The 22,091-nt window shown below is 37.7% G+C and overlaps 3 protein-coding genes across 3 annotated transcripts in view; 1 reads left to right on the forward strand and 2 right to left on the reverse strand.

Moving 5' to 3' along the window:
- Positions 1-4,187, reverse strand: part of LOC106139154 (protein prickle) — a 348,600-nt gene extending 344,413 nt beyond the window's left edge. The window contains exon 1 of the mRNA XM_060949575.1: positions 3,958-4,187. The gene's annotated coding sequence lies outside the window, so the exon portion shown is untranslated. The remainder of the gene's footprint in view (positions 1-3,957) is intronic.
- Positions 4,188-15,683: 11,496 nt separating this feature from the next.
- Positions 15,684-17,720, forward strand: LOC132902860 (formin-like protein 1). The gene is made up of 3 exons (XM_060949649.1): positions 15,684-15,915; positions 16,006-16,106; positions 16,980-17,720. Exons 1-3 carry the CDS (start codon positions 15,684-15,686, stop codon positions 17,718-17,720), a joined length of 1,074 nt encoding a protein of 357 aa, XP_060805632.1.
- LOC132902859 (uncharacterized) lies at positions 16,101-18,460 on the reverse strand. The gene is made up of 2 exons (XM_060949648.1): positions 17,854-18,460; positions 16,101-16,942 (listed from the first exon to the last, which is right to left on the reverse strand). The coding sequence occupies exons 1-2, from the start codon at positions 18,304-18,306 to the stop codon at positions 16,127-16,129; spliced, it is 1,269 nt and encodes a 422-aa protein (XP_060805631.1). The 5' UTR covers positions 18,307-18,460; the 3' UTR covers positions 16,101-16,126.
- Between the last annotated feature and the right edge of the window lie 3,631 nt (positions 18,461-22,091).

Here is a 22,091-nt window from a genome sequence, read left to right on the forward strand (position 1 = left end):
GAAGACGTACACATACATATATATTAAAACGGTCTCAACTAATATTTAAAAGGTGTTTAGTTAGATGCACCAGTGTAAACGTGACACAATTTATCCGAGTCTAATTCATAGTGAAATTGAAAATAACGATAATGTTACAACCTTGGAATAAAATAATAACGATTCTGATGGATAAGTAATGATTTGATTATACCTCTAATACCACGTGAGAATGACATTTAACAAGTTTATTTTTAAGCTCACAGTGATGACCTCAATTGAAATGAAATCAACGTGAAAGGCAGCAAAACAATTATCGCGGCCATCAAATGCCATTCAAAGATCACCATCTAATTGGCGTGGCTCCACACATCACACGCATGGAGCTTGCATCTCACAATTCTCTTCTATATCTGTGACATTATGCCTTATTTATACGAGCTTAGAACTAAGTATTAGGTAACAAAACTAATTTTGACATTTTTTTGTATAATAATTAGAATATAGAAAGCAAGACCAGCAAAGGGGCATGGATATCGCTAAAAAAGGAGGTCCATATTGGGAAAAATGTTAGAGGACGGAAAAGAGTGAATTACCTTAAAGGAGGCTTATGTTTTGCTGTTAACGAAAGAGACCGCAGACGAAATATAGATAAGAAAAATATGATCAATATTATATCTGTAACACGTGTACCTACAATGTACTATGATTTACAAATATACTAATTGATTGTTGATATTTCAATTCATTCGATAAAAATGATGGGGAATATCTACGAAAAACTTCAAAAACAAAACAATAATTTTAAAATGTTAAAGTTTACTATCTTTTTCTTGCTTTACATGGTAATACATCATCTCTCAACAGTACATACTCAACCCAATAAAAAAGCATAGATTTGAAATCGCTTACGTGTACTTAGCTCGTGTAAATCCTCACTCGCGAGGAAACCTTTCATTACGCCGACTGCTAATGTCATAATCATTGGCATTATGTTTGATCTGTGAAGGCCTCCATTTCTCTCACATTCGCAATCTGTACATAAGCTTATTAGGTGACTTGAGGTTATCACTATTGTTGAAGTTCGCATTCATAGTTCTTACACACAAATATTGTTTTTTTACAGATTTAACGGAATCCTTACAATCCATCTAAGCTTAGGAATTAAAATTAAAAATAAACTATTTGAACTTTGTCAATATATTTTTCTACATAGGTGGATACTTTGCAATGCAATTTCAAAACAGACAATCAAATTGAGTACCAGAATATGCTATCAATGGTATTCAGAAGTGCAAGGTATTCCCACCTGCCAGCCAGGAAACTGCTCAGAATGGGTGCAAATCCCTATAATTTGCGACGCTTACGCAACCCGACCATGTTCCCTCAATTGCTCGTGCATCGTGATCTCCTAACCATTTCCATTCGTTCCACACTCTGATGGCTGTAACTCTGTTTCAATTAACTAGCTAACAACTACACGTGGTTCCTCCCATCGTAACTAATTCACTTTGAACCGAACAAATTCCAACGCTGAATCTAAAGTTCTCACCAAAACGATCTTTAAATTTATTGACTCTGGTTAGGATTTCTCGCCTTTTGCTCTTTTGAAAATATCTAAATAATCCTTTCTCAGAAGATACGTTAGATTTCATGGACAATTAAGTCACTCTTAATTTTAGTCCATCGGTTTCCGAAGTCACTTATTTTAACTATGAGTACATGATCTGTTCAGAGTTCGGATAAATATTTTTTATTATTTAAATTTCGTATGTGAATTAATCACAACATTGTATTCTCTCGTCCACATTTCTATTCTATGTTTGGGTAATTGTGAAATTCACGTTGTTGAACAAAATGTTCCGAAGCAGCAGTAAACTTAGTTTTAAGAAATTTATTTAACGTCAACCAATGTTATGAAATCAAAAGATATGACAATTAATAAGGGATATTAAAATGTCCCATATTAATGAATAAAAGTTTTGAATTTGAATTTATGTAGAACTTTATACGAATATTTCTGAAAAACCTTCCTTAAACACCTATACAATATATCGTCATGCCAATTTCAACGAATAACAAGGACGCGAATTTAGATAAATCTATTATTTGTAAATCAGATTACGCATATTACCGTTGCAAGGCGGACAATCTCATCAAAGCTATTCATAGAACGGTAATGCACAAAATTATCTTCCCCACAACTTCCTCTCGATGCAGCATCAACAAACGGCGTTATTATAAACAAACCTTGCCTTTTCTGCCGTAATGTTGTTAACTGCCTCAAATAAACACGAGGCACAGCCGTACATAATCGTCGGCGCATGCAGCCGCGTACTGCGGCCGCGGTGTTCTGCTTGGCCGAAATTACAGGATGCTGAAACTAGGGGCAAATTGCAGGCAGAAATGCAACTAAACATAAGATAAAACACACCAGTTCTTGAGAACTTGGCAGGCTCTATTGCGGTACGGCATTCGCATGGAGATAATTATTTAATTGACTGATTATGGTATAATATGCTGTCTGAAAGTATATACTTTTTAATACTTATTAAGAAACTCCCTTGCGTGAACTTCTATCATAAAACCCTTTATCTAGATATTTCTCACCTTTTTAGGTATTTATACTACTTTATTTATATTTATACTATGTCTACCCCACAAGGGATATAGACGTGACCATATGTATGTATGTATGTTTTTAGTTATTTTCCATTTACGATACTTGCTCACCAAGCGAAACGACTATTTAAATAACCGTAAGAATAGCTCTTTACGGAATAAATCCTAGTTTCCAACATGTCCGGGTGAGACGCCGCTAGGTGGCACCCATTTGGCGAAGACGCCGTTATCACCGCCTCGTGGCACAACCGACACCCTAAAATTACTGGATCAATTGACATCAGCAACTCCATCTTGAGAACTAACTTGAACTGGTCGGTTGCTTTCTCGAAAGTACGGTGAAATTGAACATAGTGATGAGTTGTTCAAAGGCGATAGGCAACAACAACATATCTTAAATTTATTAAATGTTCCAAATAGAGATTCCTACCTGATAAAAATTCAGTCAAAGAAATTTACTGAGCGTAACGTGTGTCAAACACACTACGCTTACTGCATTCTGTAACCGATCATATTTTTATTTCATCCTGAAGTCGCGAAGTCTTCTGGTCTTGGCAATACGAACCAGACTGACCAAAAAACTGTGATTCTTAAAGTGACCACACCAATTTATAGCCTCTAATAATAGTAGTTACAAAGTATTCGAGTCTTAGAAAATGGAGTGGATACATTTACGATATCTGGGAGCAGGGGACTGTAAACCACTTGGTGAGATTGCATAATTTCCCGCTAATTGGATTTCGATGGTGCCTGCTCTGCCTGTTCCATAAGGTGTCCGTTACGCGTTTACCCTGGATCCTTATATTCATGAGAGTACTGACATCAAAAACGACGATTATAAAAGTTAAGGTTAACTAATATACCTACCTATGATATATATCTAAAATTTAAAAGAATTAATGTAAAAAATCTTTTTGATAAATTTTTAAATGCTGCCCAAAATTTTAATTTTGATACAGGTAGGAAACTCAAAATTCAAATTCGTGTAAAATATTCATATAATCAAAAATATTATTAGATTTCTAAAATTCTGCACGAGGTGAGAGCTAATTTTTAACCTCAAATCAGAATTATTGACATTGCTGGATTGAGTACAACTTGATCAAAGGTCAAGTGTACTTACTATTTAGTATATATTATCTCGACATTAGTGTAGACTTTATATTCTTTAAAACAAACTGCATTTATTTTCATTTATTAAGCTCAAAAGCTCGCCGTTGTTAGCTAGAGTTGTCAGTACCAGAGAAAGTGCAACACTTCGGCTATAGAAGGCCGAGCCCGGGTCCCCGGCGCGCCCTGCGGTCGCACGAACTGCAAGTAGCAATAATATCGCTAAAATAGCTAATGGATAGTTACCGTTTATTCGCGAACGGGCGTCGAACTGCAGCCGGTCAACGCACCAAGATTTATCTCTTCATCCTGAAGCCTGCGAGGCTCTCGGCCCTCGCTTACACTGATCAGTAATCCACGTCTCCGATCGTATCACTTCACTTACACTAGTCACAGATTCCACAGCACTTGCACGTTTGAATGTAACGATCCGAATTTCGATCAACCGCGCATGCGTCAAGTATCAACCAATACGTGGTCCGTAGGCGGCCGGCGCGCGCGCACTGCCGGCGTCGCCCTTCGTCCCTCGCTGCGCAAGCTCCACCGCAACCTGCTTGGAGCTTTTTGCGATAAGCTCTGGATAGATAAAAGTAAAATTATTGCGCTCCCACGCCGCGATCGGTGCCGCATCTCCGGCTTCCAGTGCACATACATTGCTTAATCTCTCCTGTTAATCTTTAACCTCAACTTCGAGGTGCCTGGGTGTCCAATTTTCAGAAAGTGTGAACACTTATCTTGTCTTAACTTTTCTTTTTCCATTTAGGTTAGTCGCCTTTATTAGGTCTGGTGACTTCTGCTTTCTTCATAAGTGTAAAACTCACTCAAATACCACCTTATATTCAAGACCATATGTACTACAATAGTGCGTAGAAAATCAAATAGTTTATATGGACCTTTGACAAAATTAGTTTTTTAAAAGCAAAGAATTTCATAACCCAATCGCAAATCGCACTCATGCACGACACGCACAATACAATGCAGACAGATACGAGTCAGGATGACGTCAATGCGTTGTCCTTGGCATTTCATCTGGAGCGGATGTCGTTGCTCTGTGCTCACTAATTTCGACCTAATGAGTTTGTATCACTAAACATTTTACGACAGGTTGCAATATAACATTTTACGGCTGCCAAATGGAGCTTTTTATGGAATAGCAAAAAAGGTGGTTAAATATTGATTATTCATTAATTTAGTTTTGTTATTCATAACACAGATAATGCGGTAGTGGGCGTCGTGAAAACACTTCCAATATTATCTTCTAATAAACCAAGTCGAAATAAACTGGACCAACAAATTGATTATTTATAACAATTTTGATAATTAGTTTGCCAATTTTCTAGATGTTTTCTGATATTAGTTAAGATGTTTGCAATTCTAGAGCTGAAGTGATTTAAAGTAAGTAAATACTAGAAAGAAGCAACTAAGCTAGCTAGAAATCGCCAATTGCGATAAATTAGAAGCGTTGCAAACCAACATGTAGCGTGGTGGGTGCAGTCAAACTAGTTACAGCCGGACTCAACTCTGACTTTATTTATAGTAGTCCAGTTTCTAGTCAAATCAATTCGGCAACATCGCAATCTGAGGATACATCATCAAATTAAATTGCCTTTGTATTTTAGCACTCAGAAACTAACAAAACATTGGTCCAACATACATACATACATATAAACACGTCTATATCCCTTACGGGGTAGACAGAGCCAACAGTCTTGAAAAGACTGATAGGCCACGTTCAGCTATTTAGCTTAAAGATAGAATTGAGATTCAAATAGTGACAGGTTGCTAGCCCATCGCCTGGTTCGGTTTGGTTGCCATCGCCCAAAATTGGTGCAGTCTGGGTTAGAATCCCCGCAAACCTGACCCAGGTCAGACGGGAGTCGCTTCATGTAAAAACCTGACTTATAATCGTGGTCCCAGAGTTATCACGAGCTCTTCTCAAGATAGTAGGGGTGCAACCGGGAGTAACACCTGAAGGAGAATGGATGAATATACATATTATTAAATTCTATAACAAAATTTGCAATGATTCTACAATCGATAGCGTCCTCTAAGCCTGATGCCAACACGCATATGATATCCACATTTTCACACCAGTGAATAAATCAAGGTAAAATTTATTCTGATTTTTACCTCGATGTCTGTGCGTCTGGCAGCACGTAACGCCGACACCCGACACCGCGCCGGCTGGCGTCGGCAGTGGAGAACCAGCTTTATTATGTTGTTCGAGGCTAATATGCTCAGACATACGACTAAGGGATGCTCATGTTGTATATTTCAAGACTTATTGATTTACCAAAAAAAATTAATCATTTATAAATATAACCCCCAATGACTTTGAACGTCATTGAGAAATTTAATATTGAGACTATGGTTTCCTACCTTAATTTCATCAGTTCCTAATTGTAAATTAAAGACAATAAGTCCAACACTAACAGACACTTCCCTATGTCACCCACATTGGTTTGCTTAAAGCTTTTGTCTCCCAATAACATTATTCTCCACTCCCAAAATTATTAGATCCGAGCAAACAGCCCTGTGTGTGTTGTAACCCGACACGCCTGTCTCCGGCGCTCGGGACTCGAAGCCTGGCCGTCTTGCTGCGCCTCTCGCGGCCCGAGCTATGAGGACCATCGAATATCGGATTACACCACTCTATCCAATAGACGTCAAAAACAACACCACGAGTCTGCTTTACATTCGTTTGGTCACATGTCAATGCTCTACAACAATCGGAACAGGTAGGTATTTAGAAAATTCTTAAAACCATTCGATGTTCGTTTTCATCTTTCTCGAATTTCATGCAAGTGAATGAAGAATTGTTAATATTATCATTCTTCATCATCATCGACCTACATTTTCCCAATTACAATCACAGAAATCCTCATTTTTATTAACCTTTCTTATCTTTAGCCTCCATAGCGGTTAACGTTTAATTTCTATACCGTCTCGTTATTTTGACCCAGAATGTAAGTGTAGCTTTTAATCTTCATCGACCTTTTCTATAATCGACAATTCTTGTTGGGTAACAATCTTTTTAGTACCTACTATTAAAAATGCGGGTCTTGGCTCTTCGTTCGTGCGTTTCTATGAATTCAGTGAAACTATATTCTGTTTATAAATAAAAAATGTTTCTATTAGCTATCAGTACGCCCAGTATTAATAAAATCCGAACGAAACGTTTTGACAAATACCTTCCGATGTCACGATTTACAGCGCACACCATGCCGCTGGGAACGGGGCACACATCTTGATGTTAATTCTAATAGATCACACAAATGCTGTGTGGGACGAGTGAGGAAACTTTTGCCACCAAGTAATAGAAAATTTTGCCACCAAGCGTAAGTTCATAATAGGTAAATTGTGTCAGTGTAAATTTAATGAAAAATATTGGTGCTGTCAATCTTGTGCGATACAAAGATGCAGTTTCTGGTAAAGAGAAAACGAAATCTATTTCTGATATGAAAAACCAGAATCTCCATTTCATTTCGTGCTTATTCATACCTCTTCTCAAATATATTATTTAATCCGTATTTCCATTCGAATTTTTCTTCCACGACAGTGATAACAATGATAAGGTCCTTGACATCACACGAATTTTAAAGCTTTTGAACTGTCACACCTATGCATATGTATGCATACTTGTGTCATGTAATAGTATTTGGTCTGCGGCAGCAGTCGATACTGTATGTTCTGAGCTATTACCATATTTACCATTACACGTAGCTACAACACCGGTATCTTACATCTCAATTATAAATCAGCCATTTGTTTTCCCGGCGCAGGCGCAGATGCCGGTGACCGCTGCGGGATCTTGTTGATGTTTCTTGTGATTTCCAATTTCTATTTACATGTTGCTAGGTATCACCTTACTAAAGTATGGTCCGTGTTATCTGCCTAAAAAAAGAATCGTAACTGGCCTCATCAATTTGTGTACGAGTGATATCTCTTGAAGACAAGTAGAAATAGAAGGCAAAGCAATCCGTCTTAAAGGTAGGTAGTTAGGTATACCTATTACGAAAAGCTTTATTATTTATAAATATACTTTAATTCCTAAACTACTACAAACTTTAAAGAAACATTATTAAAATTTGGACACCATGGTAGGGTTCCCATCGCGCAGACAGCGTTCTCGCGCAAGAAAGCTTTTTGTGTTTATTTGAAATAAAATTAAAATAAATACTTAAATAAAAAATCTTTAATATTAATAATAAAAAAATAATTGAATTATTAAAGGTTTTTTTTTATTTCATTTAAATAATATTGTTTAAATGAAATAAAGAAATAATTGTGATGATTTTATAATAACAACATTAGAGTACGTTCTCATACCTACTCGTAGTTAAAAACAATTTAAAAATGTCCTTTATTTTAATAAGATAATAATGAAAGTAATTTCTAGTCCTACAAATAATGAGCTGCTTAACCATACCTAACTACGAAATAATTACAATCGCGTGTCCTCAGCCATCCTCCCTGGCTGTGACATCACCGTCCATTACTACTGCATGGACCTCGGGGCATCTTGTCTACTCATCATTTATAGGTATTTACTTGAAAATTTGTCACAGAGTCTCATTGTATCCTTTAACTGAAGAAGTCAACATCGGTCTTTGAATGCCATGAGAGTACCTACGAGTAAATCCTGCGTGATGCGGGACAGGTACTTCAAAGGTTTGATTTTGGCGGCAGTCATACTGTTTGCAAGGGAACTTCTACCAAATTATTAACCTATCTAGTCATTTACTACATTGAGACTAATACCGGGTTTGTTATTGGCGACATTTTCAAGGGGATAACGATAAATATTTCACCATCTAATCGTTTACTACGCTTAAATGATTACTTAAACTTCACTTAGAATTAACAGTACTGACACTAATTTACGCAGTCGTAATGCTTTTTCTTTTTGCTTTCGACCCTTCATCCGCCCCATATCTCTACCTTGTTTTATTTCTGCACCTTCAGTGTTCATAATTAATGCTATTTTCATTATCTGGCTGCCGAGACTTGCAGAAACCCTAAGTGAATCGATCCATCTTCTCATTAACTGATTATAGAGGTCTTGGCTCCTGTTCTTGATGCCAGCATTAAGGCTGTATGTAAGTGCGGCTATAAGTATAATCAAACTCAAATTAGTATAAGCACATTTAGTTTTTATCAGAAATAGAAATGGTACAAAAAACCTGTCCGTTGAAGGCTTACAAATATTCATGAAAATTTTATAATAGTTGTAAAATAAATACTTGTAATGATTTAGACCCGGCACTAAATTTTCATTGTATGTTGTGATTATTTTAGAACTTTATCTGATTGGGCTTGGTCTTGGATGTTTATCTATATAACTATTAATTTTGAAAATATACTATCGTTGTAAAGTGTGATTTGTTCTGTATAAGTAAGTAAGTATACTTATTTATTTAGGTATAAGTAATTTTTTATTGTTAAAGTTTTATAATTGTAATGCTTGTTTTATTAAAGTTGTTACTTGTGCCATCATTTTGTAAATGAGTCCTACCTACATAAATGATGTAGGTACTCATTTACAAAATGATGGTTTGGTTCTTTTTTCAAATAAAAACTCTGGGCAGAGTATGATCGAAAAGTTTTCCGATATCTCAAGCTTAAAGTTTTTTAAATAACTAATTTGTTTTAAAGAAAATCAATTCATCTAAATAAACATTTAGGTATCTCTCCTGTTTTCATTCCAAAAACGATTTCTTTTAAAATGTTCTATCCAATACCTCACCTTCAGACATATCCTCTTAAATGAAGTCCATGAGATATCTCCATCTGTATAACGTATAATCCCTGTAAATGGCAACCACATTCTGCCAACTTTTAATTGATTAATCGCTGGTAATGAACGCTCCGGAATCCACTTCTGATAGTAGTGTCGTCAACCTTCTGCCAATGGATTTATTTATATTAAAATTAATCAGCGTGCGGGGTCTCTCGGGCCCTAGAAATTACAATCAAGACTAATTATGTTTAGGCCCGCGTAAAAAATACTTAACCATGTTCCCTAGTCAGTAAACATTGCCTGTTCTCTAAAAACAGGGATATCACATCTTAGTGTTAGGTTTCCTGCAAAGGGAACAGATATTAGTCCGATGGGAGTAGCATCATATAAAAACCTGACTCACACAACCGTGTGATCGTGGTCAAAGTCAAGGCGCACCCCGGGCTCCTCTCCACCGAGATGAAGATGTAACTGAGACAAACGGACGTAGAAGACTTACCTTCTGATATACAACAGCAAAACCCTCTCAGCATCACATTCTTGGCTGACTGATAGGAAAAAAAATCTCTTAATCTTTCTGTAAAGAAAATATATTAAACCACAGGTCTTTAAGGCCACGGCCCGCAAATACATGTTAATTAATAGATCAACTCCAATTTACATAAAGAAGTTGTAAAACCACGGCATGTAATGACGACATCGCTACAAATTTGGAATAAATCAAACAACTACACTATAGGGTCACTAATGTTGATACCACACGAGTTATATTGGCGGATACCCAATCAATAAATAATTAAGTTCCCACGCTTTAATCAAAATTTAATTTAAATTACATACATACTTACGTAGCTTTAAATATGAAAGAAAGGTAAAAATATTTATTAAATAAGCGTGGTTAAAAATGTAACTAAGTATTTAAGTAGTATGTATACTTAAAGTAAGTGATTTACAATTTATTTGCTGAAATTGAGGAGAATGACGGCTAGCGGACCCGGGGCACGGATGCGAGCCTGTTGTCTAGCGGCACAGGGTGCAAGTGGGTAAGTGAGGCAGATTGGTACTCACCTCTCATTCTTCCCCTGTACTTCGTTATACTGAAATCAACAGAATTAAAATTTCTATCTATAGTTACTTACTCCTTAGAGAATTATTATTTTTGACTCACAAAGAAACTTACATAGAAATATCAATACCATAGAGCCAAGATAGGCACAAAAACTATATTTTTTGCATAACATTATACCAAAGTGGGTTGCCTTATCTATTGTTATCAAACCCCTGCCTGCCTCCGCCAATAACCAGTAAATCACCACAACTTAACTGCTCTCTGATTGGCCGAGGAGAGGCGGAACCTGACCAATAGCGGGCGTTGCGCACGCGCATTGTTGGCGCTCCTAATGACTTCCATTGTTTCCTCTCAAATTAGTTTCACATTATTTTTAACTTGTAGACAGACTTAATTATATGGCGTTATCATAACAAGTTCTTAACACTCATTAGTATTCCGACAAAAAGAATGCGTGAAGGAAGTTGTGGCGTCGTGAATCTTCGTTATTGGTAAACTTCCCTTTTTAACAGATATTTAATTTTTATATTTAATTATTTATATGTTCAAGCTTTTGCCTGCGACTTCATCCGCTGTAAAACTCTATACCTACATTTTAACTTAGATCATAATATCTATAATATTTAACTGCAAAGTTTCATCGAAATCCGTCGAGTAGGTATTTCATGAAAACCAAAGAAAAATTCAATTACTTAGTACGTAAGTAAGTACTTATAACAGTGTAGATGTAAGTACTCTTACAGACATGTAATAAGAATGTGCTCCATAAAAACGGCAAAACATACCTAGGTAATTATTAATAAAAACATTAAATAAGTACTTACATGATAAATTTCCAATAGGTGTGTTTTTCCTGCGCAATTCATCAATGCTGACACGGGCTGAGCTGTCCCGACGACGCAAAAACAGCGAGTGATGTATTGCGGGGACCGCGCTAGCGTTGCCGAACTAGTATCGATAGTTTGACTATCGATAGTTGTCCTTGGAAATCATCTATAAGGTCGCCTATAGATACTGTTGTTACATATTATCGAAATGATACAATATGTTAGTGAACTTGCCCTCGATATCATTGCTATCACTAGGTATCGATTGGCCAAAACCTTTACTATCGATGGGCCGAAACTATCGATAGTTAAGGTTTTGGCCAATCGAAAGTGATAGCAATGCTATCGAGGGCAAGTTCACTAACACGTAACAATACTATCGATAGGCCAAAACTATCGATAGTATTGTTACGTGTCAATATCATTCAAAATTAAAAAATACAAAATTTTTATTCATTATTATAGGATACTTCATATCGCTTAATAATTGTCAAATCTTCTGGTTTCACAACATTGGTTGACGTCAAATAAATTACTTAAAACTAAGTTTACTGCCGCTTCCAAGGCGTCAGGGCAGAAGAAGCGGTAACAAACTATTGGTGGCAAAGTACCTACCTACTGTGAGAATAACGGTAATTTGGATCTCGATACTATTGCTTTTACTGAACTATCGATAGTGGACCTTCGAATAGCAACGCTGGACTAACATAGCTGCGATCGGCCGGGGCAGGCCGGAGTCCACGGCAAATACCCTGGAGAACGGGACGGTGGGCGAATTTGCATTGGCAACTGACGTTAGCAGAATTAACGAGGTGAAGATAGTACCAGTACTTGAGTAAAACGTATTAGGTCACGTGAAAACATGAAGTACTTGTCAGGGAGGGAGGTCAGAGGGAGTCGCTTCGTGTAAAAAGACTTGAGTACCTTATCCAGGATCATAGTCAAAAAGCGCTTTTTTTATATTTAATGGCATTAATCATTCAATAAAATTTCAATACCATAGAAAACAAGCAAATAGAGACGTAGTCTTGTGAATTTTGGCTGTGTTTACCTCGTAAGGAATAAAGACATTGAATATTGAGCATGTGCAACTTTCAAATACCAAATAAGAAGCAGAAATTATTAATAGGTATTCTTCCCAACGACACTACCGCACCTTCTTACCACAATGCTTTACACGACGTCCACGTCACCTCTCACAGTTCTACATGATGTTCACACAAATCATTTGGTAATTCTGCTCACTGGACATCTATCACGTTTTTGCTACATGATGTAACACTCTCGGAGAGCGCGCTTCATTAATATTGTATACTCATTATGCTATCATCTGCACTGTCGTTATTTATGACGTCTTAATGGGACGGAAAAACTGCTAGACTTAGAGTTAGTACTGGTAATCAACAGCAATACCAATGAATGTAGTTAATTAATGGACAAAATTGAAAAGGAAAAGTGAGAAAGCAGACCCCGAGGCCCGAAACACGGCGGTGGAGGGTGCCACTAGCAACACGTGAGGACATTCAGAATACGCTAACCGTTCGCCTAAAACAGAATCATAAGATTTTCTTGATTGGTTTTCCCTTGCACATATGTAGATGAAAATACTTAACTGTTTTCCTACAAATAAATAAACTACTTCCTATTAGATGCTTGCTACCTTAAGTGGATCTTATGCTACAAACGCAAAAGTTGCAGATAACACTTTTAATCAGCAAGGCAATAACTGACAGCAGGCATGTGCGTAATGACAACCAAGAAATTCCACATTCTGGATTACGGCCTACTGGAGCGAGCAATTTCACACGCAATTAAGCAAACACAAACCTGCGCAAACGCACATAAAAACCGCAGTAAGATATGCCTCGCGATCCAAAATGGCTGCTTCCGCACCGCTGATTGTGCTGAGTACCGACATTTGATGGTTTCTCGGAAACTGAAGCAGCAGATATGAAGGCCTTCATTCTGGGCATTTCAGAGCAAAGTGCGCGCGCGCAGCATTCTTTTATGGCGGCGCACGCCGTGAGAAAGTTATTAACATAGGTTCCTCTTTTTCTTAGGAAAATTATAATAAGCTGCGACAAATTATAGAAGGACTTCTTGACTCATATCATATCGTCTTCTCGATAGCTAAGTAGATATTTAACTCGGGAAAACCAGATAATCTTGCTATTGGCCTTAATCTTTATTTGCTCAAAACATTGTTCTAAACAGGCTGCTTCATAGAATAGTTGGTAAGTAAATAAAGTAAAATGGTATACCTACCTACTGTTATAACAACTCAGATTAATTACTAAGTAATTCAGTTTTTAGATAAAAATTTAAACAGAAGAAGTATGAATGTCAAAGACTTAAAAAAATAATTATTGTTTAATCATTTAAATTTATTTTACAAACGCATTCGACGACCACACTGCACGTGGTATCATGAAATGTGCCTTTTTCTTTATTTATCCGTCATCGGAGCCATAGTATATCTAACTGTGTTGTCAATTGTTATTTACGTCATAATCTCTGCAAACTTACAGCCAGCATAAATCTGACAATTCATAAGAAATCAGACAAGCTACATAATACGGATGTCTCTACTAGCGGTGTGGTGGCTGCTATGAAAGTCACGGCAGTCGGCGCAGGGTGGTCCCGTCATAAAGCAGTGCTGACAGCTTTACGTCCTCTGGAATCGAACCCGGGACTTTTTGCCCATAAACAATCTGGCCATCAACTACAAACGCAGCGACTCTTGCCTACTATCGAACTAATTTAATTGGAATGCAGTTTATTTTAATTTTTTATTGCAAAGGAAATGTATGAAAGGTATGCATGATAAATCTTACATTTAAATATATTAAATAGGACACTTATAACTGATAAGGTTCGACTGGCAGAGAATGCCTTGTGGCATTAAGTCCACCTGTTGTACATTTTACGTGCAAAACGTTTAAATAAAAAAAACTGATCACAGCAAAGCCAAAATGGAGAATCAATACATTTTTGAATGTTCCTGAATCCTTATGTGGTATAGGGTGCACTATAGAGAATTTCTCAAAATACCCGCGATAGCTGAAATTAGCGGTATTTTTCGTTTCCAAAGATTCATCTACTTGTTCAAGTTACGACGTAGGTACGGGATGGTCTTTAGAAACTTTTTAAATAAAGCTGATATTCTACTTAGTTAAGTATTCACGTCCACATTTTCCATGTCTACGGCAAGCAGGATCAAGTAATGCTACAGCCGCGAAGGTTTTTATTGAATGGCGCGCCCGGGGCTCGGAGACATCAATATCTGCGGCGGTCGTATGTAAATGTCGTAATTACCCGCCGCCGACTTCCAGATCTCCACAGATATGACGCCGACAGGGATTGAGGCACAAATAGATTCAAAAAGAAAACATGATATAAATCCAGTGCCGCGGATAAATGTTTAAAAGTTCTGCTGATATTATATCCTCATGAAAAATCTTTCAATCGAAAAGCTTTTTGGCGCCAACTCGGAGATTAAAAATTGCCAAGATTTTGAACATTTCATGTGATTGTGGATGTTTTTTAGAGTTTTAAGAGTTCATAAGGAGAATGGGGTGGGAACGCAGTGTGCGTTTGATCGTATTGTAAGTATATATGTACAAACATACAATCACGCCTTATCCCTTACGGGGTAAACCTCGCAGAACGTATGATCATCATCATTTTTACTTGACTGTTCGAAATCTTGAGAAATGTATTCTGCGCAAAAAGAAAAAAAATACATTGCCGTAGACAATGGCAATGTTGTTGTTGTTAACAAAAGTTTGGTATGGGTGGACAAATATGGGTGAACGTGGTTACGAAATAAATAAAATTTTGGAGTGATAATATAGTTAGGAATTCGTTCAGGCCTTTGCAAACTTGTTCTCTAGCGTTGGTCCAATCAACGTTACCATTTTACCTACATACCTATATCGCAGTTCCTTTCAATGTAAAAAGTATGTCCAGCTTCCATTTGCACACTTGAGGTCAAAATTAAACCTGTGCAGTTTCAACCACTGGCAGCAAAGTGAGCAGGTACTCAACACAAGGAATTATGACCAGGCCGGGCCGTGTGCAGTCTGCGCGGACGGATTCAATAGGCGGGTCCACACAGAGCGAGCAGCCTCGCGAGGCATTTGCCGCGCGAGGCCGCTCGGTCTATGTAGACGTGCCTCGGCCGAGGAAATCGCGTGTACCGCCGCGGGCGAGCGACCGAGCGTCCGAGCAACCGAGTGTCGGCTTTTTGTTTTGCTCAAAGGCGCCTCAGTCGTTTGCCGCGCGCACTCTGGACGCACGTGTATTTTGTTTCGTGCCTCGCTCGAGCTTAATAATTATGGATAAAGATCAGTGTTTGAAATTAATATCTCTCTATGGTGTAAACACCTGGCTATGGAATGCAAGTGATCCTAATTATACAAATAGAGGGCTTAGAGAAGATGCCTGGTTAAATATTAGCCGCGAGATGAATATCCCCATTCCTGATTTAAAAAAGAAGATGGAGTCGTTGATGGGATCCTACCGGCGGGAAAAATCACGAGAAAAGAAAAGTCGTTTGACAGGATCAGGTAAGATGTATATATTTATTAATTGCTTTCACATTTACTACTAAGAACTATTATCTACTATTATAAAAACTTGTCACTTTTATCTTCCAGGTCGTGATGACGTTTATAAATCCAGCTGGTTTGCATATAATGCCTTTGCATTTATGTCTGATAGGAACGAGCCAGGTACCACGCGGGATACTATGGAAAATGTAAGTACATATAATATTTCTTATTGATAGTTATCTTGCCATGAGACAGTTCCATTCGTAATAAAATGTCTTGCTAGGTGGTCACGTACCTCTTTAGCATTATTTGCTCCCCGTCGTGGTATTTGTTGAATTGGTAATAATGATGTTGGTTCTGATTCATTTCGCCAACTACCTTCTACCATTTCCCCGTCATTTCCCACCACATCAAAAAAGCCAGGAGCTGCAAAGCTATTAGAGGATGTTCTCCGTAAATAGTTATACAAATGAATTGATGCTAAGACCACTTTTGTTGCTTGTTCCGGTTCCAATAACATTGGTTTACGCAAAACTCTATAAACAGAACTTAACACTCCGAAAGCGTTTTCTACAACTCTTCGTGCTCTGAAGAGTCTATAATTAAAAATTCTTTCCTTTGAACCTCTTTCTGGATTGCCCTCGTAAGGTCTCATGGTGTATTCATTCAGCTGAAAAGCTTTGTCACCTAATATATAAAATGGTACTTTGGTAGAGTACGGTATTTGCAAAATTGTGGGTGATGGGATGTTAAGTTCTCTTTTTTCAAGTTTTTGATATAATTTTGTATTTTTAAAGACACCTCCATCAGAAATCCGTCCTTTACTCCCAACATTTACATATAAAAAGTTGTAATTTTCATCTACTAAGGCGAACAAAACTATACTTGAAAATGATTTATAATTATCATAGTCATTGCCACTGTTTATGGGAGACTGTAAAACAACATGCTTGCCATCCATCGCTGCTACAGCATGTGGGAAATTCCATTTATTAAGGAAACCGTTTGAAATTGCGAGCCACTCTTTTTCTGTAGCCGGCACCTAAAATTGATATAAAAAAGTATATATTATTTTACAGAATGAAACCGATACTAACGATGAAACAGTAAGCGCAACTCAACTCGCTCAAGACCCTTCACCTGACAACGACAATATTCAAGTTATGGAAAATCAGCAACAACAAGATGACACCAATAACACACAATTTAGAGTTGGAACGCAAGACCAGAGATCCAGAAAACGAAGCAAAAAAAGACCTGCGAAAGACACAGACGATTTATCGGACGAAACTCTTTCCGAAGCTTTCAGGATTCTCCAGCAGTGCGCAGAACCACAGCCAGCCCCACAGCCGCCTTGTGACTCGTATTCGGCATTTGGACAATACATAGCCAACGAATTGAGAAACTATGATCCAGTAACTCTGGCGCATGTAAAAAAAGATATATGCGCAATAATATTTCAAGCCAACACAGGAGCTTATCAACAATATGGCTATTATACACAGAACTATGCTAGGTCTATGCAACATCCTAGCAGTCATGCTTCATCTTACACCGATCCGATGTCTCCCTCACCACTACCTCCTCAACCAGCAATTACCTCCTTTCCGATGACTTCTCCAATTCAATCAGAGATTCCACTTCCCCCTTCCCCTCCAATGACTTCTCAAAATCCATCAGAGATTCCTCCTCCCCCTTCCCCTCCAATGACTTCTCAAAATCCATCAGAGATTCCTCCTCCCCCTTCCCCTCCAATGACTTCTCAAAATCCATCAGAGATTCCTCCTCCCCCTCTGCCTCCTAAATATACTAAAACATAATGCGAGCGACACGTTGAAATTGATTTCACTTTTCTTTCTTTTTCTTTTTTTGTTATTTGTGTGCAGTTACTGTGAAAGTTATAATTAAAGTGATTGGACTAAATTGAATAGATATTGTTTTTCTTTCACTTACCTTTACATAATCCTTTAAATGTTCGATGATGGCATCACAAACTTCAGGAACAATCTTCGATATAGATTGTTTCGAAATGCGAAAGAGATACTGCAAACTGGTATAAGAATCTCCTGTCGCTAAGAACCGTAATGTTAAAAGTAGCTTTTCTCTCACGGTTATCGCTCGACGCCAGTTCGTATCATTTCTCCGAAGTTTGCTTTGCAAGTTTGAACACAATAGATCCAACTCCTCTTCATTAATGCGTGCAAAATTTTTCTCCACTCCATCATTAATCAATTCTTGGTACAGTTCGTTTCCATAACATTCCTTTCCATTATATAATCTGTTTTTGTATAATGTCTGGATCCAATATTGTCTTCGTTTAAGTTTTTTTTGTCTTCTCTTTTTTATAATCCTATTTATAAGTATAAAAGCAACAGCTGCCACCGCAACACGTACGTGTGGTGCCATGATGTCTTAACTCTCAACTGAACGAACGAACGGCTCGGGCTTGCCGCGCGCAGCAGCCTTGCGATGATACCGAGGCTGCCGCGCTCGTTCGGGGACAGTTTCCTCGCGCGGCAAATGCCTCGCGAGGCTGCTCGCTCTGTGTGGACCCGCCTAATGGCGAGTTCGCCCGAATCGTTTAGCACTGGACACCCACGTCGGCGGGGCTTCAAACGCATGCTTCTCTGTAATTATAAACTTAATTACTATGTAATACCCGCAGCGAGGACCTCCCGCCCCTCCCGCCCCTCCCCTCGGATACTGAGCATATTTTCACGACTCAGATACATCGAAAAAGTTTTACTTCCTTATCCTTAGTGGCGTAAATCCGAGTCTATTATTCCTTGCAATATTCAATCAAATCAGGTTTCCGGCAAAACAGAATATGCCCTGTTACCACGTACCTATAGTCTTTCAGCTTGGTTTATTATAAGTAATTATTTTCTTAAACCTAGCCCTTTTTGAAAAATGTCTATTGTAAAACTAATTGATGACAATTACCAGAAAAAAAAAGTAGCCTATATTTGGACTTTGATAATCAACTATTTATACAAAATCAGTCTCAAGTCTCAATCATCAATCAGGGGTTCAGTCGTAAAGTGTAACGGATAATACAGACTTTGTGTTCATAATATTACATATATTGGATAGTTTGGAAGTATGGATATTGATAACGTATCGATTAATATCAAACGATTTACCGTTGACCCGGCTCCGTGTAATTTTATGCTCGAAACTTAGTTGCGAGAGATACGAAATTAATCGACATTAATGGCATAAATGCGTTATTTAATGGTTTCTAATAACCGTATTAATGTTCTAAATGAATATTAACGTAATCGGACCACCCGGCTGGCCGTCACTCGAGACAGGAACTCTTCATATCAAATGATGTCGATTCTGATGTGACACTGACGAAACGGAACTTGTGGTAGGTACCGACTCCTACTTATAGTTACCTGTCTTTAGTCTGTAGTGAAGTTAAAATAGTACGATAATACTTACTTAGGTATATAAGACCCATTACTTTTATGACATCTTGTAGAATTAACAATTTATATATTATCGTAAATATAATAAAAACTCGGAATATTTAACATGTCTGTGACTGTGCATTCATTTTTAAGTAGGTACAACGCCATCTATAAGCAAAAATGGAAAACATTAAGAAGCATATTATTAAATAGTTACACTATCCACTACGAGATGCTTATGGCTTTTTCAATAATTTAAACCATCAAATTGCATACAATTGCATTCATAAGTTTTAGTAACTACTAACCAAAAAATTAATAAAGTGCCTACCTACTTTATTTTCTGATCTTAACTTAGATTTCATAAAACCCTACTCAGTCTTAAATCTTAAAGTTAATAATGCTGGCTTGCAAGTGTCTTCAATACAAGTACTTTCAAACTTTCAAACAACGCATGTCACCTTTTTTCAAATGATACCAACCTAGGTTAGGTAAGATCTGATGTTACGGATTCAAGCATAATTTCAATTCAATGAAATTTCTCCAAACCAAATTAGAGAGATCACATACGTGCCATACGTATGTGATCTCTCTAATTTGGTTGTCTGAAGTTGTAATGTAAGCTACAAATAATGTTAGCCACGCCACGGTATTCAGGCAAAGCATATCTACGCCTCCAGCACCACAACCACCGGATACGTTTGCCTAAATCATTGATAAAAGGTTTTCCCCATACGACAGATACGAAAATATGTGACTTTTTAATTTTCTTTCATAATTAACATATTTTGCAGTTAACTAACTTGCAAGCTAATCATGCAAAAAACAGAGGAACGACAACTTAGTAGGTCGTCGATTACAAGTTGTAAAGCACAAGGAATCCTGTGTAACAATCCGAGCCAGTCCACGAGTCCTCTCATTACACGTGACCCGACAAATTGCTGCCCGCCAACCCCGCCGGTCGGACAGACGTGAAAAAACCTGAGCGCGCTAAATACGAAATTGGTCCCTCCGTACTGCGGAACGTCTTAGCATGTGATGTTTATACGATAGCTAGTTATGGTGACTATTTTTTCGTAATTGTAGGATGCGGAGTTCACCCGTGACGTATATTATGAGGTTGTTTTGCTGGTCGGAGGCCCACAAATGCTCACGATCACACCACGCGACTGGTCGGAGACCAACCACTTGATACCGAAACCGGAGACCGGTTTAAAAAAATTTGCCGAAAGGGTAGGTGATATAATTTTTATAGATGGAGAGATATCTTCTATGAAAATTATTCCTTAACGATGTTTTATTGTGAGCAGGTCAATGTCGTGGTACAGGCGCATGCGCAGGTATCGCACGAAGCACCCGGCACTTAACTGTGATTACTGGAAATGCAGAAACACAGGATGTAGTCAATGTAAATATGTAATTAGACCTTAACGAAGATGCCTGTGATGTGAAGGTATTAGTGATGGTTGTGGATGAAACAGGAATGGAATAGGCCGGGAACCATTTATGTAGTTACGAGTAATACAAAAATATACCTACGCGTAGTGGGTAAAAAAATATGTAAATCTTTATAAATCATGTGCCGTGCGGTTCCCGGCACCAATAAAAAAAAGAATAGGACCACTCCATGTCGTTCCCGTGGATGTCGTAAAAGGCGAATAGGGGATAGGCTTATAAACTTGGGATTCTTCTTTTCGGCGATTGGCTATTAACCTGTTACTATTTGAATCTCAATTCTATAATTAAGCGAAACAGCTGAACGTGGCTTTTCTGTCTTTTCCAGACTGTTAGCTCTGTTTGCCCCGCAAGGGATATAGACGTAATTATATGTATGTATGATGTTTATAAATCAATACTAATACGCATGTCTTTTACGTGTCAAATTAATTCGTGCCAATCAATTTCAACTTCTTTTTCTATATCATATCTAATTAGGTAGTTACCTTAGCATTAAAGATATTAATAAGAGAACAATGTCACCAAGACTATAGTTCTTATCCAGCTTTCAAATATGGAAATCTCTTCTATAAAGAGATATCCCAAAAAGATCCTTAAATTCTTTTATATTTTATTTTCATAGCTCGTTCAGAGGCGGTGACTCCAGGACAGACCAATTACACCCAGAACGAACGCAGCCAGGCTGGTTCCTGCAGGAATGCCGCATTACTCGGCGGGTAACGTCCATATTACTTCGCTTCTATGATTAATATGCGTTCTTACACTTTTTTTTCTGTCTCTAAAAGCTTTTACGCGTTGCTCATTTGTCAGCGAGTAATGGTCACTTCACTTGCGCGCTCATTGCGACAAGATATTTTATCATGCTCATTACAAATACTCGTAGTATTGAACATAACAAGCCTTGCTTAAGATCTCTATGCTGCGGTAATAAATCTGGTATTACAATGATTTTGAGATTTCTTATAAATCTGCATGTCAAGTGGTTGCGTACATGATGTTGCTTGCAGTGTAATGAGATAAACATTGGCTGGAATCTATTTTTGTACTTGATGCAATTTCTGATTCGCAGTTGTTAAGACCAAAGAAATAATAATTAAATCAACATTAATATAATCCTAAGGTAATTTTGGATTTTGTAAAAAAACGCATTTCTAATTTAATAAGCGTTTCTGCGCGAGTCACCGAGACCATCGCACGATTCTTTCAACAATAACGACGACATATCGTCCGTCCCCTTTACTACGACTAACTAAAAAAGAAAATAGTTATTCACATTTTTAGTTCAGTGTCTTTGTTCACGGTCGGCCATAGCGCTTG

The sequence above is a fragment of the Amyelois transitella genome, chromosome 19 (genome assembly GCF_032362555.1).
Source record: "Amyelois transitella isolate CPQ chromosome 19, ilAmyTran1.1, whole genome shotgun sequence".
In the NCBI taxonomy this organism is placed as follows: Eukaryota; Metazoa; Arthropoda; class Insecta; order Lepidoptera; family Pyralidae; genus Amyelois; species Amyelois transitella.